Raw genomic sequence first — 22235 nt, forward strand, 5'->3', positions numbered from 1 at the left:
CAGATGTCCCCTCCTGGTGGAGGTGAGGACTGGATTTCATGAAATTGAGGCTAGGGTGGGAGGGGAGAGGACATGAAAGGTGAAAGGGTGAGCCAAGCTAGATTCCTTAGTAGAAAAATCAAGGTTCAGATACCATGCTTCAAAAATCAGATGGGCTTCCCTGGTGGCGCAGTGGCTGAGAATCCACTGACACGGGTTCGAGCTCTGGTCCGGGAAGATCCCACATACCCATGCGCCACAACTACTGAGCCTGTGCTCTAGAGCCCGTGCCCCACAACAAGAGAAGCCACCGCAATGAGAGGCCCGCACACCGCAACGAAGAGTAGCCCCCGCTCTCTGCAACTAGAGAAAGCCCGTGTGCAGCAACGAAGACCCAACGCAGCCGAAAATAAATAAACAAACAAATAAATTTATTAAAAAGAAAAATCAGATAGAGGTGGGAGTTGAGTTTAGGGGTCTCTGGGCCAGGAGATTGAAGCTGTGAAGACACAGAACTAGAGCAAACATGTCTAAACAAGCGAGGAGGTGGTGGGGAGTTTCCTGGAGTCATTCAGAGTCCAAGCAAGTGGGGACACTTCACCTTTCATGGTCAGGAAGGATGGATAGGCCTTAGGCTGAGCATATAACCCTTTATTAGACCCTTATCCTCATCTCGAATCTGATATAGAGAACTTCTGAGCTGCACATCAGAGTATACTTAGGCTGAGGTTTGGGAGAGAGACACCATTTTGAATATATGTAGAAGAAGAAAAGTGTCCAGCACTTTCTGTCTCCCCATCAAAATGGGAAAGGTCCCATTCCCTGTTCTTCTCCCTCCTTTCATGAATATGATTTCTTTCCGAGTTCCATTTCCTATTTAGATAAATTAACTTGAACTTAACTTTTTTTAAAATATTAATTAATTTATTTATTTTTTGGCTGCGATGGGTCTTCGTTGCTGCGCGGGCTTTCTCTAGTTGCAGGGAGCAGGGGCTACTCTTCGTTGTGGTGCGTGGGCTTCTCATTGCGGTGGCTTCTCTTGTCGCAGAGCACGGGCTTTAGTAGTTGTGGCGCACAGGCTTAGTTGCTCCACGGAATGTGGGATCTTCCTGGACCAGGGCTCGAACCCATGTTCCCTGCATTGACAGGCGGATTCTTAACCACTGCGCCACCAGGGAAGCCCAAACTTAACTCTTAATAGCTAAAAACAAAAGACATTTCTCCTTTCCAGACAGCATTTGCATTTTAACAGGGGCTTTCAAAAAAATGCCTTTACCCAAGGAATGAGTAATTTGGGAATTCCAAGCACCAGGGTAGGGTTAGTACATGGAATGGGGAGAAGGGAATGTCCCTCAGATTGTGCCCTTGAAACTTTGGTTTTCTCTTTTTGACCATGATTCTGGTTCTGAGAGAACAGGAAGGGGCTCCCTTAGGTTGCCGGAATTGGCATGGCTGCCTTTTGGTAAGTTCTGTGGGTCTTATTCATGGCAGGCAGAACCCTTGATTGGATGTTTACAGACTCAGAGAGAGGAACTTGTAAAACTTTGCATGATACTTACCCATAGGAACTTTTTGGCACAAGGGGGAAAATGGTTTCCAAAACCATTGATAATTTGAAAAAGCAGTGCTTCTTGACTCAGAAAGGTCCAATTCTAGACATGACTAGGAAAACTGGGCATCTGTCTCATACACAAACCTGCTGCTGGGAGACTGGAAAAGCTAATTACTACTGCCATGTTACGCTCCTTCTTCTGGGCAAGTGAGGGGAATGGACTCAGTTTTAAGACTTTAGTTACCTACAATATTGGGGAGTGGAGAAAAGCATCCCCCTGCTCCCTATGAATCTGCCTAGACATTTCCTCTTCGTACCTAGGCATCTTTGATGCTGCTCTCCTCATAGCTGTGTGGAAACACTGTGCTCCCAAATGGGTGAGGAAAAGGACAGCTAGCGAAAGGAAGGCAGTGTTAGGCAAGAAGCTTCTCCGCCAATGAGGGCCCAAAGGGATTTGCTCCAAGAAGAGACTGGAAACCAAGTCAGACATATGATCCAGCCTAAGCTAGGAGATGTGGCTGGTGGGGAAGCTCAAGGAAAGCAGAGCTCAGGATGGGTGACGTGTATCCGTACCAATCACCTCCCATGTCCACCAGACACCAGGAAGTGTTCACGTTTTCATCAAGGTATTGCTCATGCCCATCTTCTTTCATGTCATGCCTGCTGCCCCTAAGCTGGTTCAGCCTCTTCATCTCAAGGTCTACAAGCCTTTAACATTGGCTTTTTTTTTTTTTTTTTTTAACATTGGCTTTCTTGATCACCCTGATATCAGCCCTCACCTCCTTCCTCAGGCCACTGACAGGATTATTTTCTTTAAATTTTCATTACATAATTTCTTTGCTCCCACACTATTAATCCCAAACTCCCAATTTTCTATCAAATATAAACTCTTTATCTGACTTTCTAGGCCTTGTTAAGCTATCCTACGCTGCTTACAGAAACTCATTTCCCATTATTTGTCCAGAGTCAACCAACAACCTCTCTTCCAGTCCAGCCTGATTTTCTTACTGTCCTATAAAAAGACCATGGTCCTTCCCCTATTTCCAGGTGTCATAACATTACTATATTTGATTGTGGCTTAGGAAGTTGCCAAAGACTTTTATACTAGTAAGAAACATTGAACACAGGGTTCTGCCTCTGTTCTTTTTTTTTTTTTAATTAATTAATTTATTTATTTATTTTTGGCTGTGTTGGGTCTTCGTTTCTGTGCGAGGGCTTTCTCCAGCTGGGGCGAGCGAGGGCCATTCTTCATCGCCGTGTGCGGGCCTCTCACTGTCGCGGCCTCTCCCGTTGCAGAGCACAGGCTCCAGACGCACAGGCTCAGTACTTGTGGCTCACGGGCTTAGTTGCTCCGTGGCATGTAGGATCTTCCCAGACCAGGGCTCGAACCCGTGTCCCCTGCATTGGCAGGCAGATTCTTAACCACTGCGCCACCAGGGAAGCCCTGCCTCTGTTCTTATACATGTGCGTGCACCTCAAGAATATGGCTAAAATGTTTATCCAGTTAAACTCAATCAAACATTTAAAAGTGGTTCATCAGGAGGCAGCAGTTTTTTGAGACATATTAACTGGATGCCTAGGATGGTACCTCTTCAGGAACCTGTTTGAAGGGCTGTCCTGGGACGAATTGTTGGAAGCTTGCAAAGGCTTTCAAGGACAGAGGCAGATAGCCACCACATCGAGTTCTGGACAATCAACAATTGCTAATATGAAAGGAAGACAGAAATTCTCCGAGAAAGATTCTGTTACGCAGTGGCCGAGGCTGACAGCTCTCTGGAGTGGGAGTATCAGAATGAGTGGGCTTAGGTGGAGCCCTGGGAAGAAGCCTCACCTGCTCTAACAGAACCTGACTCTCTCCAGCAAGCACTAACACCCCTAGCTCACTCTGTTCCTGTCACCAGAGGACAGTTCTGAGACCAAATCTGACCTACTTTTAAGTCCCAGGTCAGTTATCACCATCTTCACCCCACCCTTCCGGACTATAGGAGTGCTTGCTGTTTTCCATCTCTTCTGAAGCCTTAGACCACACGTCAGCTCAGCAGACCCTCCACAGACCCTGGGATCCTCTAAATGCACCCTACCATATACTATGCTAAAAATAAGAGGAATGGGATTGGGTGGGGGCAGGGAAAGGTGGTGTGTCCAGGTTTTCTCCCTTATTTTTCCTCCCTCCTGGGAATGGAATGAGAAGCTTCAAGGTAAACTTAAAAGTTATGAAGTTCAACCACCCACCCAATTCAAGCATCTCTCTTAAAATGTCTCTCTGCATTATTACCCCACTTTTGCTTGAGCAAGTCTGGTGATGAGGAGCTCATTACCTCACAAGAAAGTCCAGTCCTTGGTTGTACCACTCTATTCAAAATTCTTCACTATCTGAAGCTGAGCTCTGGCTCCCTGTGACTTCCAATTATTGGAACTACTGGCCCTTTAACAACAGTGCATGTGTCTTCCTGTGGGCGGGCCATTAAATATTTGCAGAGGGCCATCAGGTACTTGCAGGCTTCTCTTCTTTAAGTTAGTTCACCCCAGGCCTTTTAACTGTTCCTCATTTGACATACTTTCACTATTCCCTGGTGAATCCCTTGATAAACTCTAACTTGTCATTGTCATTCAAGTATAACCGACCGTGATACCACAAGTGATGTGGTCTGATTAGCACAGAGCACAGTGACCACATTCTACACTAAGAGTGAATTAACTTTTGGTTAGCCTTGCCATGCGAATGCTTATATGATTTTTACATTTACTATGGATAAGCTACTTCTCTATTGTCTACTTAACTACTTCACTTAAGTGCAGATCTTCATGTGTACCCTGAGATTCAGCATGCTAGTATCACACTTTCTTTTCAGGCTTTACAAACATTAATTCAGCTTACCAACTGACCAGTAGCTATCTGGCTCATTCTTGTGCACATTTTTATGCACATCTGCACATTTGAAAGCAGAAGTATGATTTCTGTGCTTTCATTCATAGTTTTACTAAATATGTGAAAGTGAAAAAGTAAAAAACAGAGCCCCACAGCATCCACCATGGTATGAGTCTATTAAACAAGAATGATTCCTGGCACTCAGTTGTTGAGTGAATCAATCAATCAATACCTTGTCCTCATTCCCCATATTTAACCCATCACCATATCCTGTTGGCTATAATCCTGCTTGAACCTATAAACTACTATCTACTTTTGCCACCACAACCATAGGCCATCTTCTGTCACTTAAACAACTAGAGTAGTCAACTGATTGGTTTTCTGGCCTCTGCCCTGGCTTCCCTACTATCCATTTGCTACACAGCAGCCAGTCATCTTCAAAATGCAAACCTGATTATGTCACTCCTCTGCTGTTGATGTTGCTCTCAGAATAAAGACCAAAATCCTTAACTGACCCATAAAATGAGTATGGTCTGACCCTTGCCGACCTCTCCAATCTTGTCCTCCACTGCTCTGTCCACATTGACCTCCTCTCATGTGCCCTCAGTGCCTTTGCACATGCTATTCCCTTTGCCTAGCATCCTTCCAAGTCACCCCCCCAACCCTTCACCTACTTAGCACCTATTCAATCTGTTCTGTTTACCTATTGATGCATCACAAACTGCCCCCAAACTTAGCAGCTTACAACAATGAATATCTTACTCTTTCACAATGTGGGAACCAGAAATTTGGGCAGGCTTCTGAGTGATTTTTCTGGTCCTCATGGCATGAATTGAGGTCACTTGGTGGTATTAAACTGATGAATGGGCTAGTCTGGAAGTACACTGCCCAATTCAGTAGACACTAGCCACATGCAGCTACTGACCACTTGAAAGGTAGCTCATCTTAATTGAGATTTGTTGTAGGTCTAAAATACCCACAAGATTCTGAAGATTTAGTACAGAAAAAAGAATGTAAAATATCCATTAATAATTTTTATATTGATCACATGTTGAGATTATAATATTAGGAATATTGGATTAAACAAACATATTATTAAAATTAATTTCACCTATTTCTTTTTGAATTTTTTAATGTGGCTACTAGATATTTTCAAATTACTTATGTGGCTTGCATTATATTTCTGTTAGACAGTGCTGATCTAGAGCAAGGGTCAGTATTTTTTTTTTTCTATAAAAGGCCAGATAGAAAATATTTTCAGCTTTGCAGGCCATATGGTCTGTGTCACAGCTACTCAATTCTACCATTGTAGTACAAAAGCAGTCATAGATAATAATTAAATAAATGGGTACGGCTGTAGTCCAACAAAACTTTATTTGTAAAAATAGGTGATAGCCTGATTTGGTCTTCACGCTGCAGTTTGCTGACCTCTGATCTAGATGATTCAAGGTTTTATTCACATGTCTGGTGGCTTGGCAGAGATGGCTGGAAGGCTGGGTTCAGCTGGGTCTATTGACCCAAACACCTACACATGGCCTCTCCAGCATGGTGGTCTCAGTAGTGGGACATCTTACACGAGTATTCCAAGAAAGACAGAAGCTGCAAGGCTTCTTTTGACCTAGCCTCAGAAATCCTAAACATCCCTTCTAGTGCACTCTATTGGTCAAACAAGCGTCTAAGGCCAGCCCAGACTCAAGAGAGGAGATTAGCAAAGACTATGTGTCTATCTTTAATCTATCACATCATTCTTCAAAGTTTAGACTAGACCTACTATGGGCCCTCAAAGTACCATGAACCTCTCCTCTGTAGCACTTGTCATCATTGTAATTTTACATTTATTTGTATGATCATTATCCTGCTCCTCTGCTAAACCGTAAGCAACCACATGAAGAGGAGTCCTTTCTGGTTTTGCTCATCATTCTGTTCCCAGCACCTAGCACAAGGCCTGGCTCCCTAAATATTTGTTAAATGAATGAACGACATTAGGGCACAGCTTTTCAGCCAAGTAACTGTACGAGTATATATCCCATGTTTCTCCATTGCTCTCAAGCATATCGTGAGACACCCTGTCAGAAGTTAAAATTCAGATACAGTCAAGTCCCAGCAACCTTCTTATTTTGCAGTTCAGAAACTTCGTAAAAAAGGAAATAAGCCTACCCTATTCCTCCCAGGGCCTCAGAGGTTATCATAGCTCCTCTAAAGGTAGAGCCTCAGGTTCTGGTGCCCCGAGAAGTGATTCATGCAGCACGTCACCCCGAGGCCAGCCAAAGCCCCGGGCAGCCTTGTCCTCCTCCTGGCCTTCACTCTCCTCTCACCCGGCTGGCTGTGCCCATCTAGCACACCTGGCTGGTCCAGTCACAGTATGAGCTGGCAGAAGGCAAAGGGCCAGGGCCTGAGCACTGGGCTGAGGCCCATCTAGTCCTCCCTCCACGGAGGTTGTGGCGTCTCCCGCTTCGCTCGGAGCAAGGACTCTCGTATGTGCCAGGAGGAGATAAATGAGTCCACCTTCCACACTGGCCTGGAGCTTGAATGGTAGCTATTTGTGGACATTCTGTTTCTCTTTTTAGTGCTGGGTCAGGAACCAAGGCCTGCACATCTTTACACTCGCCCATAACCTCTAGAACAAGCCTGACGCTGAGCAAATTCACTACATGTTTGCAGGAGACAGTCTCAATGAACAACCTTCCTTAGACACCAGCAAACCTATCAGCATTTTTCCTGGTGCCCTGATCACCACTAATACTCTAGACAAAGTTGAGAAATAGGGAACTTTTTTTGTTGCTCCCCAACTTCTGCCTTGGAATCCTTCTCTCACTTCCTGAGTCATCATGTCTGTGCTCCCCTGTCCCACGCCATGGCTGGCCACCACTGCACCACACCTCTGCATACTGCCTTTTGCCTGAACTAGATCCCACATCCTCCTGCAGACCTGAGATGAAAAAGAGCTCTTCTTAATCCTCTCCTTTTTCTGCCCCAATACCTGTAGTTCCCCGAGCTCTTCTAGGTGAAGCTTAGCTGAAACACAGTAACATGTGTCTGGAGGTCAGCCCAGGCCAGGAAACTGATTACCTGTCTATGGCTGGAGTGGAGAGGAGCATTCTCCGCCTGGCACATAGTGGATGCTCAAGCAATATCTGTGGACTGAATGGCAGCTCAGGACAGAACTTTTCCTGATACACAGGAACACTTATGGCTCCCTCCTACCCCCAGCCCAGCCTGGCCCCCTGAGTGTCACACTCTGATTCCAGGAGCCACCATCACACTTGGCCCCAGGGATGTGCTGCTCCCCTGCTGTCCTGAGAGGGTAGAACTGGGATCCTTTCACTGGGTCCTACAGCACATCTGAAACCAGCTGGAACTTTTAAAGGAACTACACCAGTGTTAAAAAGAACACAGTGAGTGACGGATGGAAACTAAATTTTTGGTGGTGAGCAAGCTGTAGTGTATACAGAAGTGGAAATATAATGTTGTATACATGAAACTTATATAATGTTATAAACCAATGTTACCTCAAAAGAATTTAAAAAGAATGCAAGGAGGCTGTGCAGGTTTAAATCTCAACCTCGGATCTCAACCTCTCAATCTCAATCTCAACCTCCGGGTGACTTGGAACGTTCTCTAACCTTTCTGAAACTCCATTTCTTCATCTGTAACACGGGGAGAAATAATCTCACCTTGTTGTGAGGCATAATAATATACTTAGTCATTCAGCTGACTCTCACTCACATTCTATGATGGCCAGGTATGTAAAGCAGGGGAAAGTAGTGTCTGATGGGTACTTTACTTTGGTTTCTGAAGTGAACCTCCAGCTAAATGGAAGCTACTCATTCTAGGTTTTTGACCAGTTCACACACCTACAGACTTTGCTCAGAGCTGACAGAAATCTCCTCTCAGAGAATCCTCCCTGTAAATTCTTAGGTTCTTTCCTCTCCCATTCCCCTTTTTGCTCTCTCCCTCCAAAGGCTAGAGTGTCTACTTCTCAGGCCCTCTGGAAAAAGCAGTGACTCGTAGTTGGGGTTAAGAGTTCATTGCACAGGAAGCAGTGACATTTTTGCTCTTCTTCAGAGCCGATGACATTGAAGAAAACTGGCTTCCTAAGTCAAGCCTCCACCCTCACGCAAACTCCATGGCTAGAGGTGAGAGAAATTTTTTACATGGGGCATTTATACTGGGTAAGAGAGAATCATGTCACTCTCAAGTGTTTTAGCCCTATATTTTAATAGGGCCTCTGATAAACTAAGTGTCTAAAGTGTTGGCCAGGATGGTGGGCAGTCTCCAAATTGATGTTAGTGAAGTTTACTAGGAATGTCACTGCTGGGCCAGGATTTTGAGAACAAACATGATCTCTATCCCCCAAATCCAAGAAGGGCTTAGATGGAAGTGTGGTAGGCTTACTCTGCATAGTTTGAGAGAACACCACCAGTATCAATGAGAGGAAGTTAAGGAGAGGCAGCTTTTCACTCAGGGGAAGAAAGAGTTTCCAAACAGAGAAGTCAGAAGCAATGTTGACTTCCTTCTCATACCCAGTGCTCCTCCCCACTGCATGAATTACAGGGCCCATCTGTCCAGGATTTCCCAGGGCCGTACCAATTTCATGTAATTATTTGAATTAAGGGTGATTCATTAAATTTATAACAAAATATAATTTTGATTGTGTGTCCCTGTTCGACACATCACCCAGGGGAAAAAAATCTTTGATTATGTCAAGCATACTGATATTTGGTGTGCAAACAATGGGAGATTTTTACACTAGGTGGGAGTTCAGACTCAAAGGGTTCCCAGTCCTCAGATTCTATGATAAATAGGATGCTGGCGGTGATTTAGGATGAGGAAGTGCACAGGAATCAAATAGAGAACCCCTTTACCATATGATCCAGCAATCCCACTCCTGGGCATATATCTGGATAAAACTCTAATTCAAAAAGATACATGCACCCCAATGTTCACTGCAGCACTATTTACAATAGCCAAGCCATGGAAGCAACCTAAATGTCCACTGACAGATGAATGAATGCATAAAAAAGATGTAGTACATATATACAATGGACTATTACTCAGCCATAAAAAAGAATGAAAAAATGCCATTTGCAGCAACATTGATGGACCTAGAGATTATCATACTAAGTGATGTAAGTCAGACAGAGAAAAGACAAATATCATATGATATCACTTACACGTGGAATCTAAAAAAGAATGATATAAATGAACTTATTTACAAAACAGAAACAGACTCGCAAACATAGGAAACAAACTTATGGTTACCAAAGGAGGAAGGGGGGCGGGGATAAATTAGGAGTTTGGGATTAGCAGATAAAAACTACTATATATGAAATAGATAATCTACAAGGTCCTACTGTATAGCACAGGGAACTATATTCAATATCTTGTAATAAGCTATATGGAAAATAATGTGAAAAGAATATATATATGTATATATAACTGAATCACTAGGCTGTACATCAGAAATGAACACAGTGTTGTAAATCAACTATACTTCAATTAAAAAAACAGAGAACTCTTTTTCCAGACTCTACCACTGAGTGGTGCCAGCTTTGGCCCAACAGATAATGCCCGAGTTCTGAAACCTATTGAAATCACTGGAAGGAAGGCAGAGCAATTGGGAGAGAGCATGAGGTGCATAGACTGAACACCTACTGTGTGCTTCAGCAAACTGAATATATTTGCAATTCACTGTCACAAAGCACTAATTTTCTAATTGTTTACTAATCAGCACTAATTTTTTAAATATAAAAGCTCCTAGAAATCAATAAAAAAAAAGGTCAAAGACCCAAGTTAATAGTAGGAAAAAGAAATGTACAGATATGGAACAGGAAATATTATCTCTCATACATTTGAAAAGACGCTCATACTCAAAATAAAAGAAATTCATTTTAAAATTACAGTGAGAACCACCTCACACCCATTAGGATGGGTACTAAAGAAAAAAATACAGAAAATAACAAGTGTTGGCAAGGATGTGGAGAATTGCAACTCTTGTGCATGGTTAATGAGAATGTAAAATGGTGCAGCCGCTATGAGAAACAATATGGCAGTTCCCAAAAAAATTAAAAATAGAATTACCATATGATCCAGTAATTCCACTTTCGAGTATATACCTGAAAGAAATGAAAGCAAGGTCTCAAAGAGATATTCGCACATCCATGATCATAGCATTATTCACAACAGCCAAAAGGAGGAAGCAGCTCAGATGTCCATCAACAGTTGAAAGGATAAACAAAATGTGGCATATAATACAATGGAATATTATTCAGCCTTGAAAAGGAAGGAAATTCTGACATATGCTACAACATGGTTGAACCTTAAATACATTACGCTAAGTGAAATAAGCCAGATACAAAAAGACAAATATTGTCTGATTCTACTTACATGAGGTCCCTAGAGTAGTCAGATTCATGGAGACAGAAGGTAGAATGGTGGTTGCCAGGGACGAAGGGGTGGGGGAGAGTGTGGAGTTAGTGCTTAACGGGTACAGAGTTTAATTTTTGCAAGATGAAAGAAGTTCTGGAGATGGGTGGTGGTGATAGTTACACAACAATGTGAATGTGTTTAATACCACTGTACACTCAAAAAATGAGTAAGATGGTAAATTTTATTTATTTGTGTATTTCATGACAACAAAAAAATTTTTTAAATTACAATATGTCATTTTAACCTTCCCTATTGATAAAGATCGCAAATTAGAAACCTTTGTTGGCAAAAGCTACATGAAACTAAGCACACTCATGTTTTGCTGCTGGGAGCATAAACATAAAATTTTAGGGGAGAACAATTTTTCAGTATCTGTGAAGATTAAAATTGCAATTACCTTTTGACCTTTTGGTCAAGGCATTCTGCTTCTAGGAAGATAGCTTACTCTCACATATGTGATTTGGCATATGATCAAGGTTTTTCATTGCAGCAGAAGATTGGAAAAACCTAAACGTCTATTGATAGGGGCTGGTAAAGTAAATTATTGCCATCCAATAGAATACACCAGAATAATATGCGAATGTTAGAATGAGGATACTCAGTACGTGCGGATACAGAACAATCTCCAGGGGAGTGGTTAGTGTGCAAAACTGCGTTATAGTATGCTAACATTTGTGTTTTATAATAAAACGAAAAAAATATGGGTATAAGTTTTCATTTCGTTTTGCCTAAAATAACTTCAAGTAGAGGCAAGAAACTGCTAACAGGTATCAGTGGTCACTCCAGTTATTTCTATGGGGGAAAATCAGACTGCTAGGGGGCAGGGTTGGGAGTGAGTTGCTTTCCACTATTTATCACCTTTACATTTTAAATTTAGTACCATGTGCAGGTATGATCTACTAAAATTTTTTTAATTAAAAAAGAAAGGTTATAGTCCAGAAGGGAAGAAACGGACACTTTCGGCCCAAAGCTGTGTGCTGGGTGCTATGGGAAAAGAAAGGAAGGGTGTCTAGCCTAGCCCAAAGTCATTAGGGATGGCTTCTAGACAAATCACCCCTAAGAAAGAAATTTCTGCTATTGCATCAGGAATAGTTGCACACTTACCCCTGAGCATTGGTTTGTTTTTATCTCATGGACAGATCTGTAAATTAATGTACCAATTAGGTTTACCTTTTCTCTTTGGCTGTTAAAAAAGCTACAAGCCGAACTTGTGACCCACACCGTGCAAAGTGGGCAGAGTTCTATGGTAAGCATTTAGCATTTGCCTTGTACTGGGCTCCATTTTATATTCCTGCATTTGGTTTGCTTTTCCCCTGTTTGTAATGTTGGTCATCTTTCCTATTCTGTGCTTCCCTGTAAGCCACTCTACAGCCTTTTTGGTCTAAGTTGGGGTAAGTGGGTGAATGAAGAAAGACAGAGGGCAGGAGAGTTAAAAAGAGAGGATGGAGTTTATGGAGCAATGCCTGTCATTTTCCTTGGCTCCATCATGTAGATAAGTGAACACTCTAGTGCAGTGGTTCTCAAAGTGGGGTCCTCAGACCAGCAGCATCACTATCACCTGTGAGTTTGTTAGTCATGGGTTTCACTCAATCTACTAAATCAGAATCTCTGTGGACAAGGCCCAGGAAACTGCTTTGACATGCCCTCCAGATGATTTTTGTGCACAATAAAGTTTGAAAACCACAAGGAAGCCAAAGAGAAATTGATTTCTAAACATAAATACTTTCTATTTGCCCCGCCATACCCATTTATTGGTCAAGATAAGTAATGCTAGCTACTGCAGTAAACAACTCCCAAAATTTCATTAGCTTAACACAATAAAGTTTTATATTTTGCTCACGTCACAGTCCAATATAGATCACTGTGGGGTGTTGAGAGCTGTTTTATTAATTTGTCTGGCAAACCAGCTTCTTTCATAGTGAGGCTTTGCCATCTTCTAGGCCTTTGGACTCCTCCTCTAGATCCTCTGTATCCAAGAAGGCAGAGGAAGGAGGCAAGAGAGAGGCTTTAGTGCTGCTGTATCTGGAAGTAACACCTGTCACTTCTGCCCACAATTCCATTGGCCAAAAACCAGTCACATGGCCCACCTAACATGGGGTGGGGAGACTGGGAAATAGGGCGTGTCTGTGGGGTTAGGAGGAAAAGAAAATGGCTTTGGTGTACACACTGTTTGATCTCTGCCACACCCATGGGCCGAAGTGAATTTCAAACTCCACTTGTTATATTTTGGTTTTTGGTTTCATTTTCTAATCAAGTTTTATCTTCTCTTTTTTAACTTTAGCACTATGGGACTGAGAAACACTCTCGTTGTGATGGCCCTCCTGCTGTCTGGTAAGCACCCTCTGGCTTTATAAAGTCCTAGAATCCTCCCACTGTCTCCCGATGATCCTGACCTACAAGCTGGGGTTTGAGACTTGATGGGTTTTACTCACTTTCTATTCAGCGTTCACAATACCACATGCAAAAGACTTTCATGGAGAAGAAGGAAGTATCACAATCGAGAACAAGTATCTCAGCTGATGGCGGGCCCAGCGTGAGGTGCAGCCCTACACCTTCTGTCGTCTCACACCCGTGCTCCTGGATGCACAGAGGAGGGTAGACTGGCCTGTCCACCGGTGCCCAGGGAGCTGGGGGAGGGTCCCTACTGTGACACGCCTGAGGCTTAACTCTTCTGCTCCTCTGTTCCCACTTCTGGCATTCTCACACTTTTAGGAAATGGCTGACAGGCTTCTAAAAGTCTCCTTCCACTAGCGATCATTGTTTTTCTGGTTCCCTACCTTCCCTCTACCCCCCCAATCCACTGCCCTCCCCACCAGCCCGTGCCCATAGATCATAGTTGGCACTGATTACTGGGAGGATCAAGAAACCCAGCTCTGCTACCACCTGCTTCAGTGACCCTCAGCTAATTGTATCAGCTGATTTACCATCAAGCTAAGGGACTAAGCTTCAGGGCTCCTCACTTGCACAGCTTTTTCCAAGCCCCTCCGAGACCCCAGGAGGAGCCCTAACAGTGTGGTCCTGTGTCTTAAGCCTTAGTAAAATGTTCATTAATAAGATATTTTAACCACAATAAGTTAAGACCACTGTCTCTTTCCACTGCAACTTTTCGACTTTTCTCTCTATCACATTCTCCCCATGTTGAGTGGCACTGTAGTGGCCATGGGCATTTTGTTTTGTGTTCTGTATTCTTTTTCTGAAAGAGCTCTTCCCCCTCAAAAGAAATTTTAGAAGTGTCAGGCCTCACAAAACTCAGATCTTCCCTGTTTACTGCTCTCTTTGAGTTTCAGTTTCATCTGTAAACTGGGGTTGGCCGAGGTTCCTGCGGCCCTTCCTGCGACTGGGTGCCTTTAGTTTCTCCTGGCCCATCCCCTTCCTGCTGCCTGTTTTCCCCACCCTTAGCACCGAGAGGGAAGGCATCCGGTCCTGGTGTGGGGCAGACAAGGAGGGGGAGCCCAGCCTGCTGTTTGGCTACAACGGCACACAGGCTGCCCCTGACTAACTGGCCCGGCCACGAGCTTACCTCCTTCCGATAGCCACACACCAGGCCCTTGGCCACTGTCCTTGTCCCTGCTGTGGGTAAAAGGAGTCAGGCTACAAGGGAGAGATGCTCCCTCAGATTGATGCTGGCTGGGACAGGCCTTTTGTGATGTGTTTTCTGTTTAGCACCTTGGAGCTTGTTGGGTCTGTGCTATAGATGAGCTGCCTGATCTATAGATGGGCTAACTGATCACTTTACTGACTTAGGTCATAACAGCAGCTTCCACCTCCCAGCACCAATATGACATGTTACTCTAGCTCTTGGGGAGGTAGAAGTTATGTGTGAGCAAGAGCAAGAGAGAAAGGGGATAAAACAAAGCTTCGCAGGACATTATCCAGCAAGAACCCCTTCCCATCCCACTTCTTATTTTATTTATTTGACAAATACACAGATGTAGTGCTTACTTTGTGCCAGGTACTTTTCTAAGCATTTTATAAATATTAACTCACTTAAACGTCATCATAACTCTCTGCTTTAGGTCTTGTTATGATTCCCCATTTTACAGCTGTGCAAACTAAAGCCCAGAGAGGTTAAGTAATTTGCCTAAGACAACATTGCTAAGAAGTGGCAGAGCTTGGATTCACACCCAGTGGTATAGATTCAGCCTCTCTTCACTTCACCTTGACATTATGCTGTTCCTCCTAACTCTTGCTAGGGAACTCTCCATAATACTAGGATTTGTCCCTTGGGGACTCAAACAGCTTTGATAGATAAGGTGGCTTGTGCCTTAGCCAAGTTCACAAGTTCCCCACCAGGTACATCCTCTACCTTCCCAGCTGACACCTTAGCTGTCCCTAGAGCTCGGGTCCTGGCCCTTCTCATACAGTGACCAGCCCAGCTCTTATGACTTGGGAGAGAAGAAAGAAAAATGTCCTGGAAACAGTTTTTCAGAAAAGTCTGGATTGAGATACCATTCACCACCACCACCACCCCAAACTTTCTGACTCTGCACATGGAAAGTGAGAATAAAACTGAGAAACCTTATCAAAACTGAGTCCAGGTGTCACTTTTGCCCTTGCCTTGCATTTGAAACTGCTTGGATACTTCCTAAGTTCTAAAAAGAGAATTATCAATATTGAAACTTTAAAAATAACTCCCCCAAATGGAAGTCATTTAAGCTTTATGGTGGTGAGAGAATAGTAGTTATATTTTTGGCAGTAGAAATTTAAAGTGGGATAGGAAAATGGTGACACCTGATTGGAAGATAACATTGCCAATATTTAACACACGATTAAAAATAACAATAAAACAGATTTCATTCTTTTTTAAAGAATGAAAAAGTATCTTCTCAGGGCACATCTCTGCTTGCTGGGCTGGCAAGCAGTGACCTGCCCATAGGCAGGCATCCAAAGGGAGAAAGGAGATGCAATTGACCCAGATAATCCACAGCAAAAATGCAGGGCTGAATAATTCATTTGACAGCAGAGGTAAAACAGTACAGTGAAATAATTCTGTTTCTCCTTTTCCCTCCATATGTTTTGTGTCCTCCCCTAGTCATGGAAATCAGACATTATAGTTGCTGCCCTGGCCCATGAGGCGAAAACTGGATGAGAGTTTAAAACCTAAAAGGGCGAGAGGGCAGCCATGGCCTTGCAGAATTAGGTTATAATTTGTGCTTTGTATTCATAAAGCTAAAGGAATGTTGAAGTGCCACTTGCAAAGGCACCTCTAACTGTCCAGCTCTGTTGACTGCTATCCCAGCACCTCCAGTAGCACTTAAAGCTGGAGTCAGAGTGGTATTTGGAAAATCAATAGCTCACGTATCAGGAGGAAGTTTCTTCCTAGTTTGACTTTTTATGGTTGCTCTTATTGTCTGGGGGTTTTCTGGGTCCTAAGGCTTCTCATTTCTCTTGAACAATACCTCTGGTTCAATTAATGTATCAGGAGTATAGTTGGGGGTCTTCATTCACTTTAAGATTTACATAAAATTGGCTCAAACCCTCATTTCGTATCTTGTGTAAAGGTCTACTGTTTCCTCCCAGATTTCTGCAGGTTCCTACATGGGTGGCTGCATGAGGATTATGTGTATATGATTACTTTGACTCCCACTTCCTGTTGCTGTTGATAGTTGTCACTATAATCACAGAGGTGAATAGATAGATAGTTCAGACGTAATTCCCAAATTCCCAAAGAATTGTCATGGAGCCTAGTAGTTCTCCTATTGGAGTCACCCCTTTATGTTAAGGTACTGTCTCAGAGGCCTCTGAAATAGATGTTTGCTCCCCAGTAGGGAGTATCTTACTTCCGAAGTAGTGGATCATTTTAGTAGAGTATTTAGTAGGTTCCAGAGAGAATGGGCTGTCAGACAAGTTAATTTAGTGGAAGATGGTCACTGAATAGGATAAGTAGAGGGCTGATTGGGAGCAAGAGTGAAATTTGTAGGGAACAAGAGAGGCTCCAATGGCAAACAGACTACTCTGGGAAGGAGCAAGAGTTTGAGAGACTGTGGCTTGTTTTTACTCTGTGAGAGATCTTAATACCATTTCCAGAGTATGCAACTCGGGATTTTGGCCCCCTCAGTACTGTTAAGATTTACAGAAACAAAAACACTTGTAGCCCTTCCTTTATAGTCATTGCCAGTCATAGGGCCAAGTTCCAGGACCTCAAAATTATGAAAACTCTTTCAACAGTCTCTAAGAGTATTTACCCATTCTTGGTTTCATTTTCACTCTTTCTTTCATTCATTCTCCCTATAGATGTCTCCACTAAAAAGTATTCAACTCCCTCCACTACTTAAAAATCACTCCTCTGGGACTTCCCTGGTGGTCCGGTGGTTGAGACTTTGCCTTCTAAGGCAGGGGGTGTGGGTTCGATCCCTGGTCGGGGAGCTAAGATCCCACATGCCTCGCAGCCAAAACAACCAAAACATAAAACAAAAGCAATATTGTAACAAATTCAATAAAGACTTTAAAAATGGTCTACATCAAAAAAAAAAAAACTTTAAAAAAATAGAAAAAAAAAAAGTCACTCCTCTGGTCCTTACTACAGTGTAACAGACAAGAGAGTAAAAATAGTTATATATAGTTGTGACCACAATATATAGGCAAATCCCTGAATATGTTCTATTCAATATTGTTTCTTCATACACACTTTCTCATGTTTCTAAATTCTTTTCATTTTTATAATTTTTGAAATTGTATTAGTCCAGTGGGTTGAAATGCTGTAATTTGCTTTATTTGTATGTGTGTGTGTTTTACTCATTCAGAAGTTATTGCCCCATTGTCTTCTTTGGTTTATGGTTGCTAAGGAGCTTTCATTCTGTCATTGTTTTATAGGTATTCTTTCTTCGTTTTTTTAAAGAATGAAAAGATTCAATTCAATTCTTCTTCTTTGTAAATTTGAAAAAATATTTTATGCTTTTTGTTTAGCAGCTTCACCACAACATATCTAGGTGTGGATTTATTCTCATTTATCTTACTCGGTACTTAGAATACACTTTTTTTTTTTTTTTTTTTTGGCTGCGTTGGGTCTTTGTTGCTGCACACGGGTTTTCTCTAGTTGCGGCGAGCGGGGGCTACTCTTCTTTGCAGTGCGTGGGCTTCTCATTGCGGTGGCCCCTCCCACTGCGGAGCATGGGCTCTAGGCGCACGGGCTTCAGTAGTTGCGGCATGTGGGCTCAGTAGTTGTGGCTCGCGGGCTCTAGAGCACAGGCTCAGTAGCTGTGACGCACGGGGCTTAGTTGCTCCGCGGCACGTGGGATCCTCCCGGACCAGGGCTCGAATCCGTGTCCCCTGCATTGGCAGGTGGACTCTTAACCACTGCACAACCAGGGAAGTCCCGAGAATACACTTTTGATCTGAGGACTTGTGTCTTTCTCCATTTTGAATAGTCACAATCTTTATCTCTTTAAATATTGTTTCTCTACCATTCCTCGCATTCTCTTCTTCTAGAAACTACTAGAGCTTCTCAGACTAACTCCTCTTGACCCTTAACTTGTTCTTCCACATTTTTATTTCTTTCTCTCTCTGTGCAGCACACCAGTCAAGGGTCAGGTGGATCATCACAGACATGGGGGTTCTTCTCACTGTTGAGGGAGCCCCAGACAAAAGGCTCCAGCAGTTTTATGGACCCTGGGGAGAGGTGGAAGGGAAGGATGAGGGGAAAGGGCTAAGAGTAGAAATACTGAGTCAGCTGGGGAAAAGTAAGGCTCCATGGGGAAAGTGTCTCCAAGGTCCTCCTTCCCTCCTACCATAAGGCAGCCTGAGCAGAAGCATCTGAAGAAGACCTCTGCCCGAGGCCCCAAATAAAGAAACTGAGGAACGAAGGTGCCTGGGCTACAAATATAAATATGTGAAGGAGCGTGACTGGCCAGTGACAGGGCCGAGTCCTTGACTGCAACTCCCTTCAGAGACTGCAATGCCTTCTTGGCTGTGCAACAAGAGTGAAGGGGGGAGGCCTTGTGATAGAATGTGCCTGGAATTTTGGAGGAATGGCAAGGAAGCCAGTATGGCTGGGGCAGAGTAAGTGAAGGGAAGAGGTCTGAGAGGTACCAGGGGCCAGATTACATAAGACTTTGTAGGTCATGGGAAGGATTGGGGGTATAGTTCTCAGTGTGATGGGAAAGGAGTTGGATATAATTTTCAGAGTGGTGGGAAGTCATCAGAGACTTTAGAACAGGAGGGTTATACCATCTGAGACATATTTTAAAGGATCAATTGGGCTTAAGGAATTAGATTTGTGGGCAAGGGTGGAAGTAGGTAGATCAGTTAGGAGGCAATTGCCAACTATCTAATCAAGACGTAATGGAGGCTTGGCCTAGGGTAGTATCTGCAGATACAGTGAGAAATATTCCAATTCATAATATATCCCAGTGAGGTGGGAGAATTGATGGAGTGGCAGTAGAAGAAAGAATGGAATGAAAAGATAAGAGGTGGTGGCCACAAGGTGAGACGCTTGATATTGAGAGTTTTTATGGGGTGCAGTGGTAACAATAGGGTCTGGGGTCTGGTCCAGGGAGGAAATGGCTGGGGTAGAGTGGGCAACAAGATACTGGAGGAAAAGAGGACAAGAAAGTGGAAGCTAGGCACTGTGTGCAAGAGGCTGAAATCGCCTAGGCAAGGGCAGTGATGGAGAAGCCAGGTGCCTAGGAGGAGATGGACCCTGGGAGCAGTGGGTAGTGTAATCTGATGGCTTGGACTTACCAGGAGCTGAACTTTTTGACATGTAATGATGTGTTTTACATTTTACATTTACATTTTACATTATATGATGCTTCATATATTTTAATAGATCATATTTCATATAACATATAGTTCTATATTTTATAAAATATACAGACATTATATATCTATAATATATAAATATACATAATTGTATATACATCATATTTATATCTATAGTGGGATCCATGGTGAGCATGAGATCAAAGCAAAGCTAATCTTAACAGAAATACCATCTCAGCCATGAAAACTCCTGGAGAACCATCCCTGCCCTAGTCACCATTTAAGGAGTGATGAGAGAAAACTGACCAGGATGTCAGAGATTGGGAAAGAATAGAGTTTCAGAAGGAGAGACGGCCAACAGTGTGGCGTTCAACAGCATGGTCAGAGAAGATGAGGTCTGAAAAGTGTTCTGCGTTTGGCAGTGGGGGGAAGCCACTGACAACATCTGCCAGGGAAGTTTCAGCAGAGAGGTGGGGACAGAGGCTGGGGGTGGAGGCAGCAATCTCCACTTACTCTTTCAGAGAGTTGACTAGAGTCTGTCATACAGAGTGAAGTAAGTCAGAAAGAGAAACACAAATACCATATGCTAACACATATATATGGAATCAAAAAAAAAATGGTCATGAAGAACCTAGGGGCAGGACGGGAATAAAGACGCAGACCTACTAAAGAATGGACTTGACGACATGGGGAGGGGGAAGGGTAAGCTGGGACAAAGTGAGAGAGTGGCATGGACATATATACACTACCAAATGTAAAATAGATAGCTAGTGGGAAGCAGCCGCATAGCACAGGGAGATCAGCTCGGTGCTTTGTGTCCACCTAGAGGGGTGGGATAGGGAGGGTGGGAGGGAGGGAGATGCAAGAGGGAAGAGATATGGGGATGTATGTATATGTATAGCTGATTCACTTTGTTATAAAGCAGAAACTAACACACCATTGTAAAGCAATTATACTCCAATAAAGATGTAAAAAAAAAAAAATAGGAGAAAGAGAAACTAAAAGCAGTAGCAGAGGGTACTGCTGAAGTAACTGCTGTGAGGAAGGGAGAGGGTGGAGAGCCGGGTGAGCAGCCCAGAGGCCAAGTTAAGTGGAACTAGAGACTACCAATTTGTAATGTCACCAGTCTGATCAACTGCATAATTTCCTCCAGGAGTGCTCAAACATTCAGTCGTAAGAACAGATATGTAGATCAAAAGTAGATTGTTCTTGGGATGAAATCTGCACAAAGGGGCAAGATGATTGAAGTTGCTTGCAAGAGAATGACTGAAAAAATATTCTATCACTGTGCTATCCAATATGACAGCCACCGGCCACATGTGGCTATTTAAATTTAAATTAGTTAAAATTAAATAAGATGAAAATTCAGTTTCTCAGTCATACTAGCTACCTATTAAGAGAGTGCTTTTGGAAAGCACTGCATTATAGGGTCTAGACTGGACAGAGCTGAGGTCTTGATAAAGTTGAAGAACAGATGTAGGTAGAGTAATCAAGAGCAAATCTCGGTGGAAAATATCTTCTGGACAGAGATTGGTACATTGAGGTTTAAGATTCTAGGGGCAGAGGTGTTCTTGGTGATAAGGTTTAGGATTATGTCATGGGAAAGGGGCTGCTGAAATAGCCTGTGGATGAAGATCTTTGAAGTGGGAAAGATCAAAGAACTTTGAGGCAGGGGTGTTGGTAAACTCATCCATGCCAAAGTCACCCAATTTGATAGGAATAATTGATTGGAAAGAAAGACCTTACATCTAATGCCAAAAATCTTCAGTGAGCAAGGAAGTAGTGACAAATGATTAGTAGCTAACAGCAGTGAGGGAGGAGAACACCTCAAAAGGGGAAGAGTGTTGCTCAAGGTCCCTCTGACGTGTGATAAAACAAGCAGTGGCTGGAGGCATGTGACATTCTTTGGGTTGGGCCAGATTTCAGTGAAAGCACAACCCTGGGGGAAACATTTGATGAAGAGGTTGAAGACATAGAGGAGTTTATTACAATGGAATGAGGCTTCCAGAGGGCCTAGTAAAGCTTTGGAGGAAGTTTAGTAAAAGAAGGGAAATTCATGAGTACAGATAAGCATAGTAATATGAGGAAGATATGACCCTAGAATACATAAGACATGCATGCGGGGTAGTAGCTGGGGAAGACTGAAGTCCCAGGTGGGGTCAGAAACCTCACAAAGTTAGAAGACTGTAGTTTTTGTCTGACAGCCAAACAGTTTCTTGCTGATGATGTCCTCAAGTATCCTTTGAAAGAAATGTCTCCAGCTGATTAGGGAGGTGTCTAGATGGATTCTTGAGTGCCTAGCTCCTAACATCATCATAGCAACCAGTTATAACTAGACCCAGACCATTTCTATGACTCAAGTGCTAGGGAAGAGAGAGAATCTCAATGCTTACCCTCCAGTGGAGCCCAGCAAGTCCCATAGCTGGGTGGCGTAAGGTTTGGGGTCATAACAGGGGAGGCCTGACGCCACTTAGAAAAAACAGACTTTGAGCTAAATCTTCCCCATATCGTCAGAGAGGCAATTAGCATGCATAGCTCTAAGTGATGTCATGGAAGCCAGTGGTTGGTGAGGAACTATGGAGTGTAAGTTGTGAAATACTTTCAGTTCCACTCAGAATGGACTTCAGAGTGATTTCCACCCCAGGGTGAAGAGACAGGGTTTGGGGAAGGGTGGATGGAAACAAATTTTTCTTGTTCCGTCATCTG

At 43.2% G+C, this 22235-nt stretch overlaps 1 protein-coding gene and 1 long non-coding RNA gene across 7 annotated transcripts in view; one reads left to right on the forward strand and one right to left on the reverse strand.

Moving 5' to 3' along the window:
• LOC309630149 overlaps positions 1-22235 on the reverse strand; it is a 118082-nt gene that overhangs the window by 28757 nt on the left and 67090 nt on the right. Inside the window, exon 4 of one of the 2 annotated variants that reach the window (XR_014245454.1) lies at positions 10482-10516. The exons of the other annotated variant lie outside the window; for it this stretch is intronic. This is a non-coding gene — a long non-coding RNA (uncharacterized lncRNA). The remainder of the gene's footprint in view (positions 1-10481; positions 10517-22235) is intronic. 2 annotated transcript variants of the gene reach the window in all.
• The window catches only part of CD86 (CD86 molecule), a 76410-nt gene that overhangs the window by 26342 nt on the left and 27833 nt on the right, over positions 1-22235 (forward strand). For 4 of the 5 annotated variants that reach the window (XM_082394974.1, XM_082394975.1, XM_082394972.1 and 1 more), the window contains exon 2: positions 13111-13160. In XM_082394974.1, coding sequence (XP_082251100.1) covers positions 13111-13160 — 50 coding nt within the window. Of the gene's footprint in view, positions 1-2276; positions 8537-13110; positions 13161-22235 lie in introns of those variants that run through there. The other variant, XM_082394973.1, reaches the window with a different exon arrangement.

This window comes from Balaenoptera borealis, assembly GCF_965194805.1.
Source record: "Balaenoptera borealis genome assembly, chromosome: 5".
Classification (NCBI taxonomy): Eukaryota; Metazoa; Chordata; class Mammalia; order Artiodactyla; family Balaenopteridae; genus Balaenoptera; species Balaenoptera borealis.